The sequence below is a fragment of the Podarcis cretensis genome (genome assembly GCF_951804945.1).
Source record: "Podarcis cretensis genome assembly, chromosome: 12".
NCBI classification, from domain to species: Eukaryota; Metazoa; Chordata; class Lepidosauria; order Squamata; family Lacertidae; genus Podarcis; species Podarcis cretensis.
Window position 1 is genome coordinate 22121936 of NC_137181.1, and position 22804 is coordinate 22144739.

Genomic DNA, 22804 nt, shown 5'->3' on the forward strand with positions numbered 1-22804 from the left:
GGGGGACAGTGGACCGGCCCCCTTCTGAAAAAGTTTGCTGACCCCTGAAAAGGGCTGTCACATGGAACATGGAGCAAACTTGTTTTCCACTGCTTCCAAGGGCTAAGACCCAAACCACTGGATTCAAATTACAAGAAAGGAGATTCTGACTAAACATCAGGAAGAACTTTCTTTCCATGAACTTCCTTATCTTCACTTATCTAGCTGTGCAATCCTACAGATATCTACTCAAAAGTAGCTCCCTAGCATTTACATCTAAGTTTGTGCGTTATAGGACTTCAGCCTTAGGAGCCAAGCCCATCAAAGAGATAACAAAAATACAACTCACCTGTGTGTTCCTCTGATCTGTAAACAAGTAAAACAATCAACAGACTAGAAGTTATTGGCAGGGCACATGTTTTGCATCAGTGAAGCCCCCAGGTTGTTCCTGAGAATCTCCAGGTAAAAAAGGAGCAGGGTTGAAGAAAATCTCTCCTGAGAGATTAAACAGCTGCTGCAGCTTCCAGTCAGAATCAACAACCCTGAGCTAAATGGACGAGTGCCCTGAATTCCAAAGTAGATGTGACTGGCCTTTGGCTGTTCATCTTGAGTTTCGCATCCATTCTGGATCAAGACCATGATGTGGGTGGAGACAAGCATTTAATCCTTTGACTCCACCATGATCTTGATCTGGACACACAAACACACACGGGGCAGGCGGGTGCTGCTGTTTGCCCCAAGGGGATCATTGTCATTAGCACTAATAGCAAACAGTGGCTGTGGTGGATCCCGGGACAAATAGGTGGTACAGGGGGCCCTGATGCAGATCAGGATTGCACCAGGGGAAAGGGGTTACATTTCCCCTCCCCACATGCTATGGAATCAAGTTGCTCCCTTGCACAACCGCAATTTAACAATAGCAGCAACAAAAGAGGACGCACACGCGCGCACACAAATCATGCAAAGTCTAATCAGGTCCTCAATGTCTGGCCCCAATCCAGCATCAAGCCACTTCATATGTCTGCCCAAAGCAGAGCTCCGTTGTCATTTCCCAGGCTCCCACAAAAAGCCTCCAAGCCTTCAGCTGCTGCTTCTGTAGCATAACCAGTGACCTCAAGCTGTGCAGTGATACATCCCATTAACACTTCTGTAAACCGTTTAGTCTTGCTTTGAAGCCTGATATAAGCCTGGCAGCTCTCTTTGCTTGGAATGCTACAAGTGATATAGCAGCAAAGATCATAGCGTGGCAAGTATAGGCATTACTACCAAAGTAAACATAATTTGTGTAGTTCTGTTTTCAAATGCACAAATGGAATGAGAGGGCAACAGTACAGCTCCAAGCTGTGCACAAATAATCCACAGTGGAAATGATGGGATATTTTTTTTTACACAGTGTGGTTTGGGCACAGGGTCAAGCTGCAGCTAAGGATGGATGAAGCTGCCAGTTTCAACGCCTCTTGGTTTGTTATTTCTCCAGTCTTAAATTCAGTTCTCCCCATTCCCACATCAGTTTGCATCAGTTTGCAATTAAAAGAAGTATTCAGGAAAATCCGGACTGAAAGAACATACTGAAATACTATCAAAATAAGACAGGGACACTGTTTGTGAGTTGCTCCTCTGTCCAGAAGTGAGGGATATATCCTGTTTTGGATAGGATTATTCTCCCCATGAAGGAGCAGGTGCCCAGCCTACAGAGGCTGTTGGAGACAGCACTGCCATTGAAGGCTCAAGCGCTCTCGGTGGCACAAGGTGCCTTCTGCTAGCTAGCTACAGTCGGTAGCTCAAAGATGGTAGCACTTTCTGGACAGGGGTAGCCTGGCTTTGGCTGTCTATGCTCTAGTAACCTGTAGTTTGGACTACTACAATGTGTTGTAATAACATCAGAGGAGCCCTGCTGGATCCACCTCAAGGACCACCTCTTTCCATATGAGCCTGAGGTCATCTTCAAAGGCCCTTCTTTGTGTGCCTCCTCCATGAGAGGAGGGTGGCAACATGAGAATGGGCCTTTTCTGCAGTGGCTCCCTGTTTGTGGAATACTCTCCCAGGAATGTTTGCCTGGCACCTTCATTATACACTTTTAGGTGCCAGGCAAAAGCATTCCTCTTTAACCAGGCCGTTGGCTGATTGACATCCAGTGCCCTTTTAAAATGTTTGTGAGGGTATTGGGTTGGTTTTTCTTTTTCTTTTGATTGTGTATTTTGTGCTTTTATATTGCGCTTTTATCTTGTGAACCACTCTGAGCCCTGCGGGTATAGGGCGGTATACAAATTTAGTAAATAAAATAAATCTGGCCAATCGCCCATCCAGTCCAGCATCATGTTCTCACAGTGGCCAACCAGATGTCTCTGCTAGAAGGACCTGAGTACAACAATATTTGCCCTACCTCTGATTCTCAGCCACTGGCTCTCAGGGGCATATGGCCGCCTACAGTGGAGAAAGAGCACAACCATCATGGCTGGTAGCCATTGACGGATATATTCTCCATGAATTTGCGCCTGCCTTAGAGGGCAAATTTTCCAGCTGTGGGGAGAGGGCTGTTACATCTCCCTGCAGCTGGAAGATTCAAAACCAAGGCTGCCATGGCAACAGGCTGGCCCCATTCCACAACACAGAAAGGTAAGCGGTATTCCAAAAGCCCATAGAAGAGGCCAGCTTTTGTGAAACATTCAAATGAGATTAACATGGTTATGCTCAAATGGGACCTTGATAGCATCATCATTATTATTATTTTTGCCTTATTAGGCAACCATTTCTAGATAAAGCTTTAATCGCCAATCACATCTTACCAAGGAATTTATTGACAGCAGCCAGGTGGATTAATGCAAAGTTGACTCCCAGTGAATTAGGCACTGTTACTGCTCCTGAAATTTCCACATCACTGCAGAACGTACATTATTAAAGGATTTCCTCCAAGGGCAGCTTTTCCAATAGTTTCGTCCAGTGTATAATTAAATATCTCTCATAAACAAACATTCTTGTGGAGCAATTCAGTTCCTGCCCAAGATGGATCAAACTGCAGGCATAGGCAAACTCGGCCCTTCAGATGTTTTGGGACTACAACTCCCATCATCCCTGACCACATCCTGTTAGCTAGGGATGATGGGAGTTGTAGTCCCAAAACATCTGGAGGGTCGAGTTTGCCTATGTCTGGATCAAAGGATCCACAGTTACATCAAAAGAACTGCCGCTTGCAGCAGCCAGGTGAGGAGGGGGAGGCATTATTTTTTACACAGTTGTTTCTCCTGCACCATTCCAGGGTAGTACAAGGGAGAAACCCAAGGATTAGACCCCTGCTCAGGAGATCTGAAGGACTTCGGAACCTGTGGATATAAAACCTCCAGCATCCCCACCCAATCCCAAAATGCCCCCTAAATGCTTTACGAGTTTCTGCTGGTGGGAAAACTGGTGACAGCAAGCTGGAGTTTCTCTTAGGGCAGAGTCCACCGCAGCCAAAGCACTCCCCTCCATCGCTAAGATTGTGCTATTGGTTTCTAGACTACTGGGGAAATTAAGCATAGGCTTCCAAAGGCAGATGAAAACTTTGAAGTCTGTTTTCCGTGCCCCCCAAAAATATAAAAATCACAGATCATCACTGCAATCTCCTCTGTACATGTGCGCGCGCACACACATGCAAAATGAAATTACACAGAAATTACACTTCACCCAGAAACAAAAATGATAACATATGTAGTACCTGTGCAGCTTGAGTGTAGCAGTTCCGTAAACAGTAGTAAATCCCAAAAGGCGAACCCATCGTAGGAGAACACAGCGAAATGTGCTTGGCTCAAAGTACAAAATGATAACCTATAAAACAAAACAAAAGACATACAGAAGATATGTAGCAACTTCAGGTGAATCACATAAGCCCTTCCTGGTTCATAAACAGAACGAGGGTTGGAAACTGGGAGCTGCACTTTTTCCAGTGTTTCTGAGTGATTTCTGAGTTTATCTACTTTATCTTTCTGTGTTTGTTGCTTACTTATCTTTCGCAGCCTAAATTGAAGGAGTGTAAAGAGCAATCTAGCCCATTCAGTTGCATCTGACTATACGGTAATATTTAATGAAGAAATAAAAGCCCACTATTTATAACGTGAAATAAGCACCCATGCTGATGTGTAGATAATAGCAATAAACAAACTTGCTGCCAGAGTGGTTCAATTAAGTGGTATGTGCCTGCTTAACTAAAAATGAATGTTTTAATAAAGTGTCTTGAAGGAAAAGTTATAGCATAGCATCTCCCCTCCTTGATAATTTTTAATCATCGCTTTTTGGCTTTCAGATTACACATCACTTTCCTTTCATTTCCCCTATGGAGCACGATGCTGCGCTGTTAGTGAATTTGCCTCTGAATGGAACAATAAAGAACAAAAGCTCTTAGTACAAAGAGTCTTACTTGGGATTTTTGATTTGCTTAGGCCGGAAGCTCTCCAGCAAGGTGGCAAGGTGAAGGAAAAGTCAGGACTCCTGCACCTTTCAAAGCTGCAGAGATGAATTTCAGCACGTGCAGCTTGTCATGCAATTACGCCTGCCAAAATCCCCTGTTCTGTACAGCTGCAGAAGGTTCAGGAGTCCTGTCCTCTTTTTCACCTGGTCATTCTACTTCGCCAGGAGCACCCAAATCCAAGCTTTGGAGCTTCTCAGATTTCTCAGATCTGACTGCTTAACCACAGCCAAGCACGACTCTCTTCCCTTTCGCTGGGGAAAGCCTGCTGCAGCCATGTGTTAAGAGGCCCCACCAGGGATCTGTATAGACCCAGCTAACAACTCTGTTAAGTTACCGATGTCTCAGCGGAGGCTGAATTCAGGAAGGAAGGGTTTGAGAGACAATGCAAGGCAGAGCAATGCAAGACAGGCAAGGCAGAGGGAAAGCTTCTCAAGTTGTTGTTGGCATCTGTCTTGAGGGATAACAGAGCGTGCCTCCAGGGGTTAACTCAAACCAATGAGCTAGCAGAACCAAAGTGACCTCCTCAGTATGTATGGAGGCCCTGGACTGTCCAGATGACAAGACCCTTCCCCCTTGGCCTCACTGATGTCACCCAGAGGAAAGCAGAGCAATGTGTTTGGAACCAGCTTAGCTTCAGAAGAAGGCATAAAAGGCCATCTAACCATTTTAGGGTCTCCGCTCTAGATTTGTGTAGGGTTTACTCCTCAAACAAGCCAATAACCTGGGCTGAAAGAACCAATCAACCAACCAACCAAACCAGAACTCAGCTTGCATAAGTGTGTTGGATACAGCTCCCATCATCCCTGACCATTGCCCATGCTGGCTAGGAAAGACGGGACTTGGAGTACAGCAACACCTGGAGAACCACAGGTTCCCCACACCTGAGGTGCACTCACCTCTTCATACTCAAGAGTTGTACTTTTCTAACAAAGGTATTTCACTTTTTTAAAAAAATAAAACTGGTGTCCATATTTTGATGGACTAGCTCAGGCTTCCTCAAACTCGGCCCTCCAGATGATTTTGGCCTATAATAATAATAATAATAATAATAATAATAATAATAACAACAACAACAATAATAATAATAATAATAATTTATTTATTATTTATACCCCACCCATCTGGCTGAGTTTCCCCAGCCACTCTGGGCGGCTCCCAATCAAGTGTTAAAAACAGTACAGCGTTACATATTAAAAACTTCCCTGAACAGGGCTGCCTTAAGATGTCTTCTGAATGTCAGGTAATTGTTTATCTCTTTGACATCTGATGGGAGGGCGTTCCACAGGGCGGGCGCCACTACCGAGAAGGCCCTCTGTCTGGTTCCCTGTAGCCTCACTTCTTGCAATGAGGGAACCACCAGAAGGCCCTCAGCGCTGGATCTCAGTGTCCGGGCTGAACGATGGGTGTGGAAACGCTCCTTCAGGTATACAGGACCGAGGCCGTTTAGGGCTTTAAAGGTCAGCACCAACACTTTGAATCATGCTTGGAAACTTACTGGGAGCCAATGCAGATCTCTCAGAACCGGTGTTATGTGGTCCCGGCAGCCACTCCCAGTCACCAGTCTAGCTGCTGCATTCTGGATTAATTGCAGTTTCCAGGTCACCTTCAAAGGTAGCCCCACGTAGAGCGCGTTGCAGTAGTCCAAGCGTGAGATAACTAGAGCATGCACCACTCTGGTGAGACAGTTCGCGGGCAGGTAGGGTCTTAGCCTGCGTACCAGGTGGAGCTGGTAGACAGCTGCCCTGGACACAGATTTGACCTGTGCCTCCATGGACAGCTGTGAGTCCAAAATGACTCCCAGGCTGCACACCTGGTCCTTCAGGGGCACAGTTACCCCATTCAAGACCAGGGAATCCCCCACACCCACCCGCCTCCTGTCCCCCAAAAACAGTACTTCTGTCTTGTCAGGATTCAACCTCAATCTGTTAGCCGCCATCCATCCTCCAACCGCCTCCAGGCACTCACACAGGACCTTCACCGCCTTCACTGGTTCTGATTTAAAGGAGAGGTAGAGCTGGGTGTCATCTGCATACTGATGAACACCCAGTCCAAACCCCCTGATGATCTCTCCCAGCGGCTTCATATAGATATTAAAAAGAATGGGGGAGAGGACGGAACCCTGAGGCACCCCACAAGTGAGAGCCCAGGGGTCTGAACACTCATCCCCCACCACCACTTTCTGGACACGGCCCAGGAGAAAGGAGCGGAACCACTGTATAACAGTGCCCCCAGCTCCCAGCCTCTCTAGATGGTCCAGAAGGATGTTATGGTTGATGGTGTCAAAGACCGCTGAGAGATCCAGCAGAACTAGGAAACAGCTCTCACCTTTGTCCCTAGCCCGCTGGAGATCATCAACCAGCGCGACCAAGGCAGTTTCAGTCCCATGGTGAGGGACTGATCCTTAGCTAGCATGATCGTTAGCTAGCAGAGCCAGTGGTCATGGATGATGGGAACTGTAGTCTCAAAACATCTGGAGGGCCAAGTTTGAGGAAGCCTGGGCTAGCTATATTGGTCCTGACCAATAGATCACTCTAGCAGTAGCTGTTTTATGGGCCAAAGTAGATTATACATTCCAAGTATGATTGTATTATGTAAAAGTAAGAGTTAAAGATGTAGAGCAAGGTTTATTTATTTTTTAGAATGCGAGACTAGGACCTGGGAGAGCAGGATTCAAATCCCCATATAGCCTCCTGGGTGAGTTTGGGGCAGACACTGCCTCTCTCAGCCCGACCCACCGCACAGGGATAAAATGTGAATGCCGCACCTTGAGCTCTTTGAAGACAAGGTGGGATATAAATGTAAACAGAATTTGTTTTCTGGGGGTTTTTATTGTGGGGGGATTGGAAAGTTGTCTATACAAGTGGATATAACAAGTATATAACATATGAAGGGGATAGATGAATCGACACAGCTACAATATGCCAAAACGAGAATAACAACAAGCATTTCCAGTTTAGTCTCTCTACAACAGGCATAGGCAAACTCCAGCCCTTCAGATTTTTGAGACTATAATTCTCATTATTCCTGACCACTGGTCCTGCTAGCTAGGGATGATGGGAATTGTAGTTCCAAAACATCTGGAGGGCCAGAGTTTGCCTATGCCTGCTCTACAATAAGAGAGTTGGCTAACATTAAGACATTTTCTGATGTTCAAATAAGCTTCTAGTTACTTCAGATGTATAAAGTTAATTACAGGAGAATAAACTGTGGGAGGGGAGGGGAAATCAAAGTGTGCAACTCTAATTACTTTTCTAGCTGTTCTGTGGAGCAGGTATTAAAGGGAAACCGGTGTTCTTAAATGTCATCCCTCAGCTAATAAGTATCATAATAATTAATGGCTCTCTGAGCAAAGTTGCTTAAGGTCAGTTCTTTTAAATTCTAAATAAAGCCACTAAATGAAATTTTCAAAAGCATCCTGGTGACATGCCAAGTGGCATTTGCTTTAATTAGGGCCAATGTGCTTTATGTTCTCCACACACTCATCCTAAACAAGTGATGAGGAAGGAAGTCTCATAGACTTGGGATAGCTAAGCGCTGTGGCTTCTAGTCCCACACTGGGCAAAAAGATTCCTGCATTGATGGAGGCTGGGCTGGATGGCCCTTGTGGCCCCTTCCAACTTTACAATTCTATGTTTCTATTACTTCAGTGGAATTTCCTTCCATGTGCTTGAACAGCAATGCACACAAGAAACTAGTTCCATTCAGGGATGGATGGATACAATGAACATGTAAAGTTGAAGTCAATTTTAATCTGTAAATTTAGCTTATAATGTATATTTTTAAATGTCGCTTTTATTTGTGTTTCAATTTTATTTTTCTACTTTGATTTTTACTGACACTTACAATGTATTTTTTTACATTATCTGTAAAGCACTTGGAGGTTTTTGTTTACAATCAAGGGGCATGCGAATTTTGTTAAATGCAATGAAATGTGCACTGTTTTGTTTTATTAAAAGAAGTAATGCAGCCCTAGGAGATGAGTCCTGAAACCCAAGAGGCATTATTGCACTAAAATGTTTATCCGTGGGGCTTTGGTTCACTTTTGGAAAGACCAGATAAGAAGCTTTATTGGCCGTGTGTGCATGCAGTATGCAAAATGGAGAGTCCCCATTCACGCATATATACAGCAGGGGTGGGGAACCTGTTGACCTTCCAGGTGTTGCTGGACTACAGCTCCTGATATCCCAGATTATTTGCCATGCTGGATTGAGCCAATGGAAGCTGGAGTTGAACAACATCTGGAAGGCCACAGTTCCCACCCCAATATACTCATGTACAGCTTGCACACACATAGGCCCCATCTACACTATACATTCCAAGCAGCATCATAACAATGCAAGCTGTCATGGCTCTGCGCCCCACCAAGTATATTTTGTTATGGGTGCTGAGAGTTGTTAGGGGACCCCATTCCTCTCACAAAGCTACCCCTTCCCAAGTGGTTTAACAAGGAATCCCTCTTCCAAACAAGCGGAGGGGTCCTCACCCCTGCCTTGCAGGAACAGTAACTGAGGGAGGAGGGAAGGGAGAAGGAAGTTTGCACAGTGTCCCCAGGGAGACTTCAATGATGAGAAGCATCCTAAGCCTCTTATACTAGGAGCCAACGACCTCCACCCCCAAGATCTCTCTGAAGGAAAGACAAGGCTTTGGGGCCTCTGAGAGAACTCCTGAGTTGGGTGCTCTCATCTGGGGGAGATTTCAGAACAAGAACCATAACATGGGGCAATAGTGTGCTCTGTTTCCAGTCATCTTAACAGAGCTATGGTATTAGGAGCGTACAGGGGGTTACTTTTGGAATTTTGGTTTCCTTTCTTTTTTAAAAACAACAACAACACAACAGACTTCACAGGGATGCATTGGGCACTAGAAGTGGTAGTTATTATGCAAACTGAAACAACTGGCAACAGACGGGCGGAGAGAAAAAGCATCAAAAGATAATAAAGGGGTGACAGAAACTAAATACAAGAAGCTTTTCATCTAGGCCTCATTATAGGCTTTATACACAAAGCTCCACAAGCTGGTGCATAAATCTTGGATGGCAAGATCAAATGTTTATTTCAATCAAGGAGATGAAAACAGAGTTATCTAACAGAAAAGTGTCGCCTCAGCATGTTTCCACATGAACAAACTCGAGAAGAACTGTACAACTATCCTTAGTTTTCCTTCTTCCCATACTTTTCCTAACATATATACTGTGAGTGGCCTGGGTCAAACATAAACGAAACCATGGCTTAGTGTTATGTAAACAGCAGTTTAACTATAGTTACAGCTTTGTCTACAGCCGACAAACCAAGATCTGAAGCCATGGTTTGTTGTTTGCTTACAAACCTTGATTTGTTTTAACTATTGCATGGCATTACATGTGAATCCAGTACCTTCTCCTTAACCATGGTTACTCTGAACACCTTAGCCAAGACATTCCACAGACTACAAAGGCACAAGGCAAGAGCAGTTGGAAAAAAGAAACCAAGCTTTGTAGAAACCATGGTTTGCTTGATTACTGTGGATGGTTTACTCATGGTTTGTTAAACAAACTATGTGTCTTTATTCCTCTTCCTGTTTTTCTATGCCACTTTTCTCATCTCATAAATGTAAGAGGCTAGAAATAGGCAAAGGTATTTAGCATCTTTCCTTTACATGTTCTATAATGGCCATCTGTTCCCTAAGGTAGGTGTTCTAACCAAAACAAATCAGTGTCTTTCTTTTCTTGTATTGTTCCACAGTGTACCCACGTACAACAAAAATAGCAGTATGTTTTCTGAAAAACCCAGTGTCTATATATGTTGCTTGATTCTGGATTGGGGGGGGGGGGGATTGAGTCAATTTCCCTGTTTTATAACAAATGCCAGAAGGGCAACAGATTATTTGGGTTTCCCTTCTATATACAAGACATATTGAAAGAACAGTAGACAGATTTTGTAGCTTAGTTTAGGCATCAATAGCTTTGTTTAAAGAGGAGGGGAGAGGGGGTGCATAAAGTCTGCAAGCTATTTTTCACAACCTGTTGGCTAATAAATAAGACTGGGAGCCACGGAAGCACAGTATTTTCCTAAGTGTGCCCCTGTGTTGCTTTCCTTTGGTATAGCTCTGCTGTGATCCAGCTCCTGTTTATGAGGTGCTGCTGGTGTACAATGGTTCTGGGTACATCGTGTAACACCCTTAAGTTAAAAAGAAGAAAAGGAAATGGTTGTGGCGACTCCACAATTCTTCGGAGGATGGTGTAGGGCAGGCTGTTGCAGCGTAAATTGCTACTGTGAGCAGCCCACATCTAAGAGATTTCAGGAATGTATAAAGGGGAGGCAGTGGTGCTATGAGAGAAGGACTTCGGACTCTACTTAGCAGGAATGAGCTGCAGCGGACCCCAAACTTGGCAGGGCTATCTTATCATACTTTAAAGTGGGTGGAGTAAATAAGCACTACCATCTAAAGCAGGAATGGGAAACCTGCGGCCTTCCAGGTGCATTGGGCTGCAAATCCCATCTTCCCTGACCATTGGGCTGATGGGAACTGGAGTCCAACAGTACCTGGGGGATAACAGGTGCCTCAGCCCTGGTCTAAAGATCTCTGCCTAACCTCCAATGAGACCTTTTAAGCCCAGAGTCTCAAAGAACTTAAGAGCACCTCTAAGATGAGGCCCTTCAGGCAATGATCGTTCATGTGAGGACAGGGATGTGTGAAGATGCAAAACATTGAAGGGAAGCTCTGCATCTGATGCACAGCTCACAGCCTTGTCTTTTATACTCCTTAAGAACAAAACAGTGTAACTCACCGGGAAGTAAAGAAGCAGTGACCCAAACAGGATAGTCTCCAAGAGAACGAGACCAGATGCCTTAATGCTCTAGAAACGAAAACGAACGGGTACAAGAAATTAGACTGACACAGCCATTGCATTATTTGTTTCACATTATCTTTAAAATATTTATAGCAGAAACATTAAGAGGCTTGCAGATGAAATGTCATATTGGTGGGTTATAATCAAGGTGAATAAATGTTACCGATTTTAGCAAAAGACAGAGAAGACTGACCACCTAACAACCAGATTGGTAAATTAATTAACCCAAACACAGAATACTGGTGTTTAAACTGCTTTCAATACCTGTTAATATGTTTGCTTGTAAGCAGGTTCCCCTCATCAGGATTTACTTCCTAGCAAACAAGGTTGCAACATTAGCTCTATTGATATCAATATAATACAAGTCAGTGTAAACTGAAGCAGTCCATTTTAAATAGTTTAGTACAGATGCTTGGAGTGTGCTCAGACAGCATAATCACATCCATTTCTCCTATATGATTTAAACAGATGGCAAATATTCGCATGGGCTGGGCGTTTTCTGTAGCTTCACTTTCCTAGAGGGAAACACCATTTCCCTCACCCCAAGCTATTTTCTTTTACTGGTTGATTGAATTTATATCCCACCCTTTCTTCCCCACCCCCACCCCCAGCCTGCAAGCACACCCGCAATAATAAACAAAACAAAAAATTCTAAAACAGCTACAGTTTAAAATATTATTTTATCCAGTGATCTCAGGATTGCCATGAACATATTCTTCAGCCACCAAACGTCTGAGGTTTCAAATTTCTCCTGAAAGCTAATAATGTTGGAGACGGATGCACCTCGCTAGAGAGGGCTTTGCAACATATAAATGAACCTACCCGGACCCTTAGATCATTATCAGAACTTAAAGGGGAATTTAATTATGATATATACATATCAAGGCTGAGAGATGGATACCAAAAATGACTGTAATGTACATGATATATGATTTTAGAGCTATTCTAATCAGTTTTGTATGTTTCCTTTTTACAGTCAGCTCTGCTACTGCTATCAAGTAAATCCAAGGGCTTCTTGAGACAAGGCCCAGTAGCAGGTATAAGCAGTCCACCATAGCTGAAAATCTAGGGAACTGAAACCTTAGAATGTAAATTTTCCAAGGGGAAAAGCCTTACTTTTTTTAATGCCCCCAAACTCTCTTCTGGGGAACAAAACTGCTTGCTGCTTTACGGTGGCCTGATTATCTCTTTGGCACTGCCTTTAATAATTTCAACTATTTTGGCTTGCAGAATCAGAGTACATGCAATTCATGGCTACTGGCATTTTGGAATGTACATAATATTCAGAAGCTAAATTGGAAGGCTATTCGTTCCCATTGCTTCTTTTCTCTTGCCTCTTCTCCTATACCACCAGGGCCATCAGAACAGCCTTCAGCAATGCATAAAGCAGTGGTCAAGGGAAAAGAGAACCTGGAGGAGTTTAGGCATTCCCCAATGAGTAATACACTCTTGCTGCCATTCAATCATTTCTGCTGGGACCACTCAACTGCTCGTTGTGCTAGGAGGGAATCTGTTGTTCCTCCACCCTAGAGAATCATTAAAGATCTCTTTGCCAAAATGATGCAGCTGTCTTTAGGCATTGCCGTTTCCCACAGGCCGACAAACCAGGCAGCTTCTTTGGCATAATAAAGGTTGTCATCAAATGTCAAAACATTTCCATGCTGCCCTCTGCAATGGTTACACTTTGGCTAGCAAACTGGCATTAATGACTGCACATGTAGTGTACACGTAGGAAAATGACCATGGAAACACCAGCATAATTTCTTTTAACAGCTCAAGCTAATGTGCCGGAGCACCAGATATCAAAATCCTGTGCTAGGAACTTTCAGTTGGTGTAGAATATTAATTTCCACAATGGATGGTGGTCAGCTGATAGATGAATCTAAACACATCCTAAACAGTAGTACCTGGTGATGGTTATGCAATGGCTGTGTGCCTCCCAAAAGTCACTGTGATGTTTGTAAAGATGGAACAGAAGAAGGAGGAAGGAGAGAGAGGTATGAAAGTGTCCTGCTCAGTAGTAGATCATATGGTGAGGCAGCGGTACTCCTGACCTCCCAACAGCTGAGTCAGCTGCTGCTTACCAGGAAAGAGATGGGGAAAGTGAAAGGGAGGTCAGCACAGTGCAAGCACACCAGCCAAGCCAATATGGGATTCCTGCCAGTGCCTTTGCACTCTGCTGACCTCCCTGCCTCCTCACTCCATCGCAGCAGCAACTCAACTGCTGGGAGGCCAAGTGAGCACCACTGTCCCACCACACCATCAGCTACTGGACCTTCTTTTATAAACTCTAGCTTGCCTGTATGGTTAGTTTTTAATGCCTATCCATGGACTGTTCATGCATACACAGGGGGAATAAGCTATTTAAGACCCAGTGATAAGTGTATTCTTTTGGAAGTACATTACATTGATTTCAGTACAAGTGAATATCTTTAAGACTGCAGTCTATGTAGAACATATATAGCACTATAGAAGGTGCTGGCAGAGGCTCTTTGGCTGTCACTCTTTGGGGATGGAGGAGGATTTCATTTAGTCCACATTTTTTAACGAACTAGCCTAATTCGCACCCGCACCCCCCCAGGGATGGATCATAATGCATGGATCATAACATAATTATTCTTTGGATTGCACACTTCCCTGAATTTCAGAGTCCTCAACTAAAAAGAATAATAATAAAAATGCAAAAATGCAAATTTTAGAATAAAGTATTTTTTAGAAATATGCAAGATAATATATGCAATGATATAAGTGTTGTGTGACAAAATAGGCATTTAAATGTGTGTTAAAATATGAATTTCCATATGGATCACAGATTATGGCAAACATAAGACAGAACAGACTTACGAATGAGCACATGTGAAATAGACGCAGAATGGAAATAGAATAATCCTACCATTCTTACTCAGTCGATAAGAGAAAATATCAAGCACAAAAATGCCAATATTTCAGCATTTACATTCCTGGGTTTTGACTTGTCTCAGATTAAAGGAAATGTGGTGGCAGTTCTCCGTACATTACCCTTCGGGATCTTGAAACTCTCCCTTTTTTCTTTTCCAACTGGATGCATCCCATTTTGAGTGGGCCTTGGGGGTGTGGCAGAACACTAAAATGGCTGTCAGACACAAGAAGAGCTTTAAGAGGCAGGACCACAAAATGGCGCAGGCGAGCCTCTCCATCAGTGAAAAGAATGGCACCTGTCACCCACCAGGATGCTCACTCACAGAGCAAAAACATCTCTTCTGTTCAGAACAGAAGGGTGGGTGGGTGGGTGACCGGTCCCAAATGAAATATGGGCATGTTTAAGGGGATGTGCCAGTACAAATAGGATGTGGGCAGGAAGAGCAAACCATCTTTCATACAATGTGGATTTTTAAAAGGAGACCTTTCACAAGTGCTCAGAGGCACACTGGCATTCATGGACAACATGTTGATGACCCACTTACATGACTGGGGCAGTTATGCATTTAAATATATGAAGGCCATCTTTAATGATGCACTCAATATAGTCACTTCACCACAATGCAACAGGAAATGCTTTCATACAAAACACAAGACATACAACAGCAAGAAGACAAAAAGGACTATGTGCAACACAGAGAGGATGAGGCACAACTGCACAATGGTCCAATTGCCAAGTTTAAGAGTTGGTGACAATATGTGCTCATGCCTCTCTCCTGCAGTATGTATTTTTGTAGGCAGCTGCCTTTTTTGGTGCATGTTGCACATTAAAAAATGCACGCACCACCCTCGAGCTGGCATGCTCTGGGGGCAGATTATTACACAACCTAACGAAGGGTAAAACTATAAAATAACAATCAAGATAAAGCAAGCATAGCAATGCAGCAAAATTCAGCAGTGGAAACCAGCAGAGAGCAATAAAATCATCAGAGTAAAAACCAGTCGACTGATTTGCTGGAGGGAAGTAGAAAAAGAGGGAGAAGAAGGAGAAGAAGAAGGAGAAGGAGAAGAAAGACAGGCAAGCCTCACTGGGAAAGGCATTTCAGAAAAAGAATTCCATACAGGTAGAATAAGGGTGGGTGAGGTTTTTCGGTTGAGGGCCATATTGACCCATTGGCAACTCTCTGTGGGCCACATGGTAAAGTAGGTGTGGCGGATGTGGAAAAGTAGGTGTGACCAAGATGGGAACATTGACATGGTAGAATCAGTAAATGAACATTTCCCAAGTGAATCTCCCTCTCCCACTCACTCAATTCATTTAATTAACTTTTCTCTCCTTTCTCCCAAAGTCATTCCTTTTGTCTTCCAACCAACTGCATTCCATCTTCCCTCTCTGCCACCAAACCAAACCAACACACCATTTGCACACCCATGCTTTTATTATTAAGCAATAAAGTGTTGCTGCTGGCTACTCTGCTTGTCCCATTTTGATGCACGTGGGCAGCACTTGGGACAGATTGCTGGTGACTGTTGTGTCTTTAGCCACTGACAGCATTGCAAGCAGCTACTGAGCACGGCTATTAATAGGACTACAAGAAATTATCTCTCTAGGATTGCTATAACAACAAGGAATCAAAAACAAGGAAAGACTGGGCTGTTTGGGGAGCTGCACAAGTGGAACCTGGCTGATTTAAACTGGAAAGTGCTTGGATAAACTCTGAGGATGTTAAAAAAAAAAAAAAAACCATGAAAAAGGACGGGGGAAATAGGGATCTTTATTTAATTTATTTGCATTGTTTTAAGCCTTCGGTTTTGCTGCAGTGAAATGCCAGGGGGTCCCCGCAGGTTGCAATAAACTTTTGAGGGCCATGTATGGTCCATAGGTTATGGACTGCCCACCCATGAGCCAAAGGAAAACTCCCATGTATTCTCTTTGAAGGTGTAAACTGAGCCTTCAAAATCAACTTCAAGCATTTGGAGTGTGCATACTCAGGAGTAACAACTTTGCTAGAATTTCTACCACACACACAGAGAGAGAGAGAGAGAACTTTGGAAGCCTTGTAGTGCTTCTGCAATTCCTCGTAGATATATAAGGCTCTGCAAGCTCATTTTTCTTTTGAATTGGGAAAGTATACTTCATTATCTCCAAGCCATATATTTGTCAAAAATGCTTATGCCAAAGGCCAGCTAGACTGTGGATACCACTTTAAAACTGAGGGTGTGTGTGTGTGTGTGTGTGTGTGTGTGTGTGTGTTTGTGTGTGTGTGTGTGTGTGTGTGTGTGTGTGTGTGTTTTCCTTGAAAAGGCAGAAGAGGAAGGAAAGAACAAGAAGTCATCAATCACAAATGAATCACATCCAGGAGGAAAGAGTATTAGTGTTCCCCAAGCAATTATTCAGTTCACCCACCTCCTGATCTTTTTCTCTAACACAAGAAATGTAAATCTGTCAAGGTATGTTATGATGAAGATAAGTTGCTCTGTGTCTTCTGGTATAGAGACTCTGTTCCGCACCATATACATGATCCTTCGAAGGCTTGAAGCAGGCTGATACGGAAGGAATCCTGCAGCCAAGGTGGCAAAGTACATATTCTTTAAGATCCGCCATCCCAAATGGGTGCATTCCAGATGTTTCAGCATGGCCAACAGCCAGGAGTTGTAGCCCCAAACACCTGGAGGGCATTAGGTTGTGGAAAGCTGCTTAAAACCGTCCTCTAACTAGGGTTTGCTAATGCAGATGTGAAATTCTCTGTTTCCTTTGTGTTTGCTCACTGGTCAGACATCCCTCCATGCAGACGCTGGTGGTATTTGCTCACACCAGATTTTGTTGCTGCTGTTAACCAACAACCTGTGGATTGTATGTAATTAAATCGTTTAAATGACGTAGTTCTGTGGAGTGTTTTGTGTTTTGCCTTCAACCAGAACCTTCGGTGGAGGAACACAGAATTGTAGAGTTGGGAGGGAACTTAGTGGTTAAGAGCGGTAGTCTCATAATCTGGGGAACCGGGTTCGCGTCTCCGCTCCTCCACATGCAGCTGCTGGGTGACCTTGGGCCAGTCACACTTCTCTGAAGTCTCTCAGCCCCACTCACCTCACAGAATGTTTGTTGTGGGGGAGGAAGAGAAAGGAGATAGTTAGCTACTTTGAGACTCCTTAGGGTAGTGATAAAGTGGGATATCAAATCCAAACTACTACTACTACTACTACTACTACTACTACTATTCCTCTTCTTCTTCTTCTTCTTCTTCTCCAACCCCCTGCAATGCAGGAATCATTTGCCCAATGTGGGGCTTGAACCCAGAACCTTGAGATTAAGAGTCCCATGCTCTACTGACTGGGCTATCCAGGAGCTGTCCAATGTGCTTAATCTAGTTATGAAGGAAGAAAACGTAAACATGAAGAAAGCAGCTTTTAGACATAGAGACCGCAAGGACCTTCCACTGCGCTACAAAAGGTGCTCAGGGATGAAGGGTCCCTGAGAATTCAACAGAATCCTCTCCCTACCCAGTGCATATGCACAGGTACATAGGTGTGACTCCCACAGTGCCGTCCAGCCTCGAATACAAGTCGCTTATCCTTCAAACGCAAGCAACACAAAGAAGGGTGGAGCAAGATCAGTGGCTTCCAGACCTTTTCAGGCCTTTGCCCCCTTGGTTCCATAAACTCATCCCCAGCGCCCCCTACCCTACCATGTAAAAACCATTATTCAGAATAGTGGTTTGCACAACCCACTAAGGAAGACAACAACACAATTCAAACCGGTAACAATTAATTGCACATTTATTCAAAAGCCAAATAAAACTATTTTGTTTAATTAATTCAACAAAAGGGTTGAATTTGATCCAGTGATACCAGGTTTTCTAAGTTGGATGGTCATTCACTGTAACTCCAGTGCCCCCTACCTTGCCTCTTAAGTAATCCCTTTGCCCCACTTTGGGGACCTCTGGACTAGTTGGGGGATATGGGAGTTACATGCAGCCTCTCCTATAGTTGCTCTGTGCCTATGGGCTTTGTGTGAGCATAGGGAATTGTCTTTGCCTGGGTGCCACATCCACAGATATCTGGCTTGCGGCTGGCCCTGTTCTGTGGAACAGCATTCCTATAGAGGTGCCAGTTATCTGCACCTTCCAGAAACAACTGAAGACTTTTTTTTTGTTCTGTCAAGCTTTCCAAGCTAGATGAATAGGTCTCTGCCACAGAGGCCTCCGCTGAATAGTTTGCTAAATTCATTCGCCACTATTATTTGTGCTGTTTTATAACTCCTTTTAGCTATTTTTTATGATATTATGTACATCACCTTGAAAGAGAGATGCAGAAGGTGATTGAGAATATAATAACCATAACCCCTGTCTTAAAGTTACCAGTGCGTGCACCGCCACAAGACTATTACCTTATTGACATATCAGGATCATTTAAAATGTCAACTGACACTCATCTCATTTGTGTATGCTTATGTATATATACATAATACAACAGAATATTACGTACGTTCACAGACATACATATTCATTGATCAAAGGCCAACGCAAAGCTATGTTCCCTGAATTAAAAGCGTTCTGCCTTTGTTTTTCCACTGAACACTTGGGAGGCTAATTTCCATTCATGATGCATGTCTCCTTAACAGTATCAGTTATTTAAGACAGCCATTAAAAGCCTATGATATTACCATAATGAAGCAAAACTTTAGAGAGTTAGAACAGAGCTCTTCAGATAAGTTACCACCAGGCTGTTAAACAGATGCCTTTTCTCTGTAATGGGATTACAGGACTGATGTACAGGCAACTCTCGCTGTAACATAAATCACAATTGTAGCAAACACATGTCTCATGATCACGGCGAACACAAAGGATTTGCCATGGAAAGAAAGAAATAAAGGGGGGGGGGTGGAAACAAAGCAGGGAGGCAGCAAAATTGTTGAAGCCAGTTCTGAGGTTTCCTGCCAGGCATTTAATTGGGGGAACTGACAGGAAGTTATCCAATACAGAATCTGTTAGATAGATGCAGTTGCTTCTGCAATGATTGCTTAGGAAAGCTAAATAGAAATGCCTGTCTATTTATAGAAAGAGGTGATTGCAGCTATTAATTTGAGCAGTGGGATTCAAGTATTTTATGTGCATTTGATTTCGCTGGTTTCTGAGTAAACTGGAAGGCTATTTTAAGGCTGAATCGTTCTGCACAGAGCTGTCACAGCATTTTCTTCTTTATTAGAGATTTTCTTGGTTTACAAAAGTACATGCCTTGTCTCTTCTTTCAGGTTGTACAGTCTTTCTTACAAATCAGTTACATTTGTTGTGAGACATTAGTGTTGAGTACAGTAGAAGGTTGGGGGAGAGGAAGGGTGGAGTGATGAGGCTTATATTACTTTTATATAGTGTACGTGTGTGGTTTCGTGTCAGCGTCAACTGGGTAGGTTCTCTTTCTATTCGTTTATTACATTTCCTTGGTAGTGAGAGGTATTGGGGGGCCAGGGTGTGGCTGGTTGTCTGTGGTTGACTGCAGTGGGGCTTGTTTGCATTTGTGGAGGGCTTGTTGGGTCAGGTAAGCCAGACTGATCTGTATGATGTTGGCCGATTCTTGTTGCTGTGCTGTTAGGCTGTGTATGTGATAAACGGAAGCCATACTGGGGTGAAGGCGTCTTCTTCTATTTGTCCCCATGTCCATTTCAGTTTATTGGTTAGTTTTTCTAGTACAGTGGTACCTCAGGTTACAGGCGCTTCAGGTTACAGACTCCACTAAACCAGAAATAGTACCTCGGGCTAAGAACTTTGCTTCAGAATGAGAACAGAAATCGCGCGGCGGCAGCGGGATGCCCCATTAGCTAAAGTGGTACCTCAGGTTAAAAACAGCTTCAGGTTAAAAACAGACCTCTAGAACAAATTAAGTTCTTAGCCCGAGGTACCACTGTAAGGCTGTTTCCCATACTATTTGATACCACTGGTCCATGTTTATTCTTGACAGGTCTCTCCAATGTCTGGCTAGGAGGCTTCTGACTGCCGAGAGCAGGTGGGTTATAAGCTCTGTATAATGTGAATGGTCATTATGATCTTGGAAGATGCTCAGTAGGGCCAGTTCTGAGGTGACTTCTAATACCTGTGTAGTTATTTTGCATATTTTATTTATTTATTTCAAGAAGTCTGAGGCTGCAATCCAAATCCTTCAAAGTCAATGGCTGGGGAAGCGGGTAGGAGGAAGACACACAGAGCAGGTTCGGATGGCCTTTAGAGGACTGTGATTGCAAGTTTGGGCGGCTCCACTGTGCCATAGACCTCAAGCAAGTAGTAGGGGTTCAAATCCACCCAGTTAGGGTCATAGTGACATGCCTAACACAGTCCTTCCTGCAACTAGCTTGGAATTCAGCACTTTGCAGATCTGGGCAATTAACCTCTGACTAGAGATGGACCAGGGTTGGATAGACCAGCCTGTTTCCATTTTGTGTCATTTTCACATACACCCAATCATAGGTCCATTCCATTCAGTGGGGAGGGAGTTGCATGGAAAAAAACCACACATATAAATTGTACTAATTCCATATGCATTCTATATGCATTCTTCCTCTAAAATAAGCATGTTTGTAGGCTTTTCAGTTTCCCCCTAAAACACAAACTTTTGTGAACATTTTTGAACCAGAACCGCATTGCAAAATCCAACCAAGTGCGTAATCCAATCAATAGCTACAATCTGATTGGCATCTAAGTCCAGGAATGAAAAATGAGGTTGGTTTGCTTCAAAACGTGGACCAAACGAATTTCTCCTCTGCCTCTACACCAGAGCCTTCGATTTTGACTGTGACAAATTTGGGTCACTCCCTTATGGGCAAAGCACACTTACGACATGTAAGAAAACAGGCAGGAAGATTAGAAGGGGGGAAATGTTTCCAAGTTTACCTTTGCTTTGCGAAACCGGTAGACCACGAGCATGCTTATGAAGTCCAGCAGCATACAGAGAGTTTGGAATGAGATGATAGCAAGCCGTAAATACTTGTCCTCCTGTGCATAGCAGGGAGTATCATCTGTGCAGTAAGAACATCCTTCCCTGCAGGGTAAGCAGCTGTAGATTTTCTCCAACATCTCGCCTCCAGAAAAATGGCTCTCTGCAACCTTTCCTAAAAGTATCAGATATAGGGAGGGCAGGAGAGAGAGAGAGAGAGAGAGATAAAATGGGGGTATTTGGAGGGGCCATTTGCTTGCCTTCCCGGTGACCCATGTTCCACCCTCCCATTTTTCTTAACCATATAAAGCTTTGAGACAAAGCTGCCATTTTGGAGGTAGTAGCAGAAGACCGTCCTACTCTCGAGTAGGACCCTGGCAGAGACACATGCCTGACTGGCATGTTCCCTCCCTCCTGGTCGATCGTTTGGGAGCTTCAAAAGCTTTCTTCTGCCCGAACATCACAGCGACCGATGCCAACAGACATCGGCACACTTAGGGATCTGCAGAGTCTTTGCAGCTTGCGTAACAGACCTCAGCATCTCAGCATTTTGGCTAATCTATTTTATTTACTTATAAACACACACGGAGCACTGCAACATGGCTCCTTCTCTCTCTAGCATCAGACAGCAAAGAGAGAGAACAGAGGACAATAGTCCAACTTCACAGAACACAGTAACACAAACATCCTGTCTCCGTCACTTCCCACTCTGTGGAGTCAAAACATACACCGCCATGTGATAGACAACAATCCCATGACTGCAATCACGGAGCAGGAATTCTAACATCAGATACCTGCGGGAAACCGACAAGAAATGCCCAAGCACAAGAGGGCTATCCTACCTTGTGGTTTGCAGCAACTTATATTCAGAAGCATGCTGCCTTCAATAGTGGAGGAAGAGCATAGCCTTCCTGTCTAGTAGCCATTGATAGCCATATCCTCCATGAATTTGTCTCAGCATTTCTCAAAGTATGAGGTCCCAAGGCTCATTATGGAAATGTGCCAGCCCAGTTTGTGTATGCCTGCCTAGACTGGCTGTCAGGGCTGGAGTCAGAGGCAGGTCAACACAAAGAAGCAGAGTTAGCTGTCAGTGACTGTTAGCTCTTTATTCGAGAACATGACATACAAACTCAGCTACACTTCCCAGTAACTCTTGCCCCTATAGAGAAGTTGCCCGGACTAAAGGGGCCTTCCAACCTTTAGTGTATTTTTGGTCTTTGTTGTAAGCCGCCCAGAGTGGCTGGGGAAACCCAGCCAAGTGGGCGGGTTACAAATAATAAATTAATTGTTGTTGTTGTTGTTGTTGTTGTTGTTGTTGTTGTTGTGAGGCTCCCTCTCTTCTGGATGTCTCCCAAGCAGTCTCAAACTGCATCTGTCCACCTCTGGTCTCTGTTCTGCTCTCCCCACTATCCTGCATGTTCTTGGAGACAAAGGGGGAGCTTGTCACAGCAGGAGAGGGGGACACACACACACACCCGGCTTCAGCCTCTACGTCTGAACTGCTCCCTGTCACAGGGTCCTCCTGCTCACTAAACCCTGTCCCTCCAGTATCCAGCACCTCCTCCCAATCTTTCCCTTCTGGCAGCTCATCGGTGTCCCACCACCAATCCCTGGGCTCTGAGCCTTCCTCCACTGGGTTTTCCCTTGGGGGTTCCCTGGCTGGCGCCTTCCACCGCTCCTGGCACTGGCCAGCTGCAGGCTGGACTAGCATGATCACTGGCTTTAAGATT

At 44.1% G+C, this 22804-nt stretch overlaps 1 protein-coding gene across 1 annotated transcript in view; it reads right to left on the bottom strand.

Moving 5' to 3' along the window:
* The window catches only part of GPR158 (G protein-coupled receptor 158), a 119627-nt gene that overhangs the window by 31106 nt on the left and 65717 nt on the right, over positions 1 to 22804 (bottom strand). The window contains exons 4-6 of the mRNA XM_079948123.1: positions 21032 to 21249; positions 11190 to 11258; positions 3674 to 3783 (exon numbers count right to left, since the gene is read on the bottom strand). Of these exons, the coding sequence (XP_079804249.1) occupies positions 3674 to 3783; positions 11190 to 11258; positions 21032 to 21249 (397 nt within the window). The remainder of the gene's footprint in view (positions 1 to 3673; positions 3784 to 11189; positions 11259 to 21031; positions 21250 to 22804) is intronic.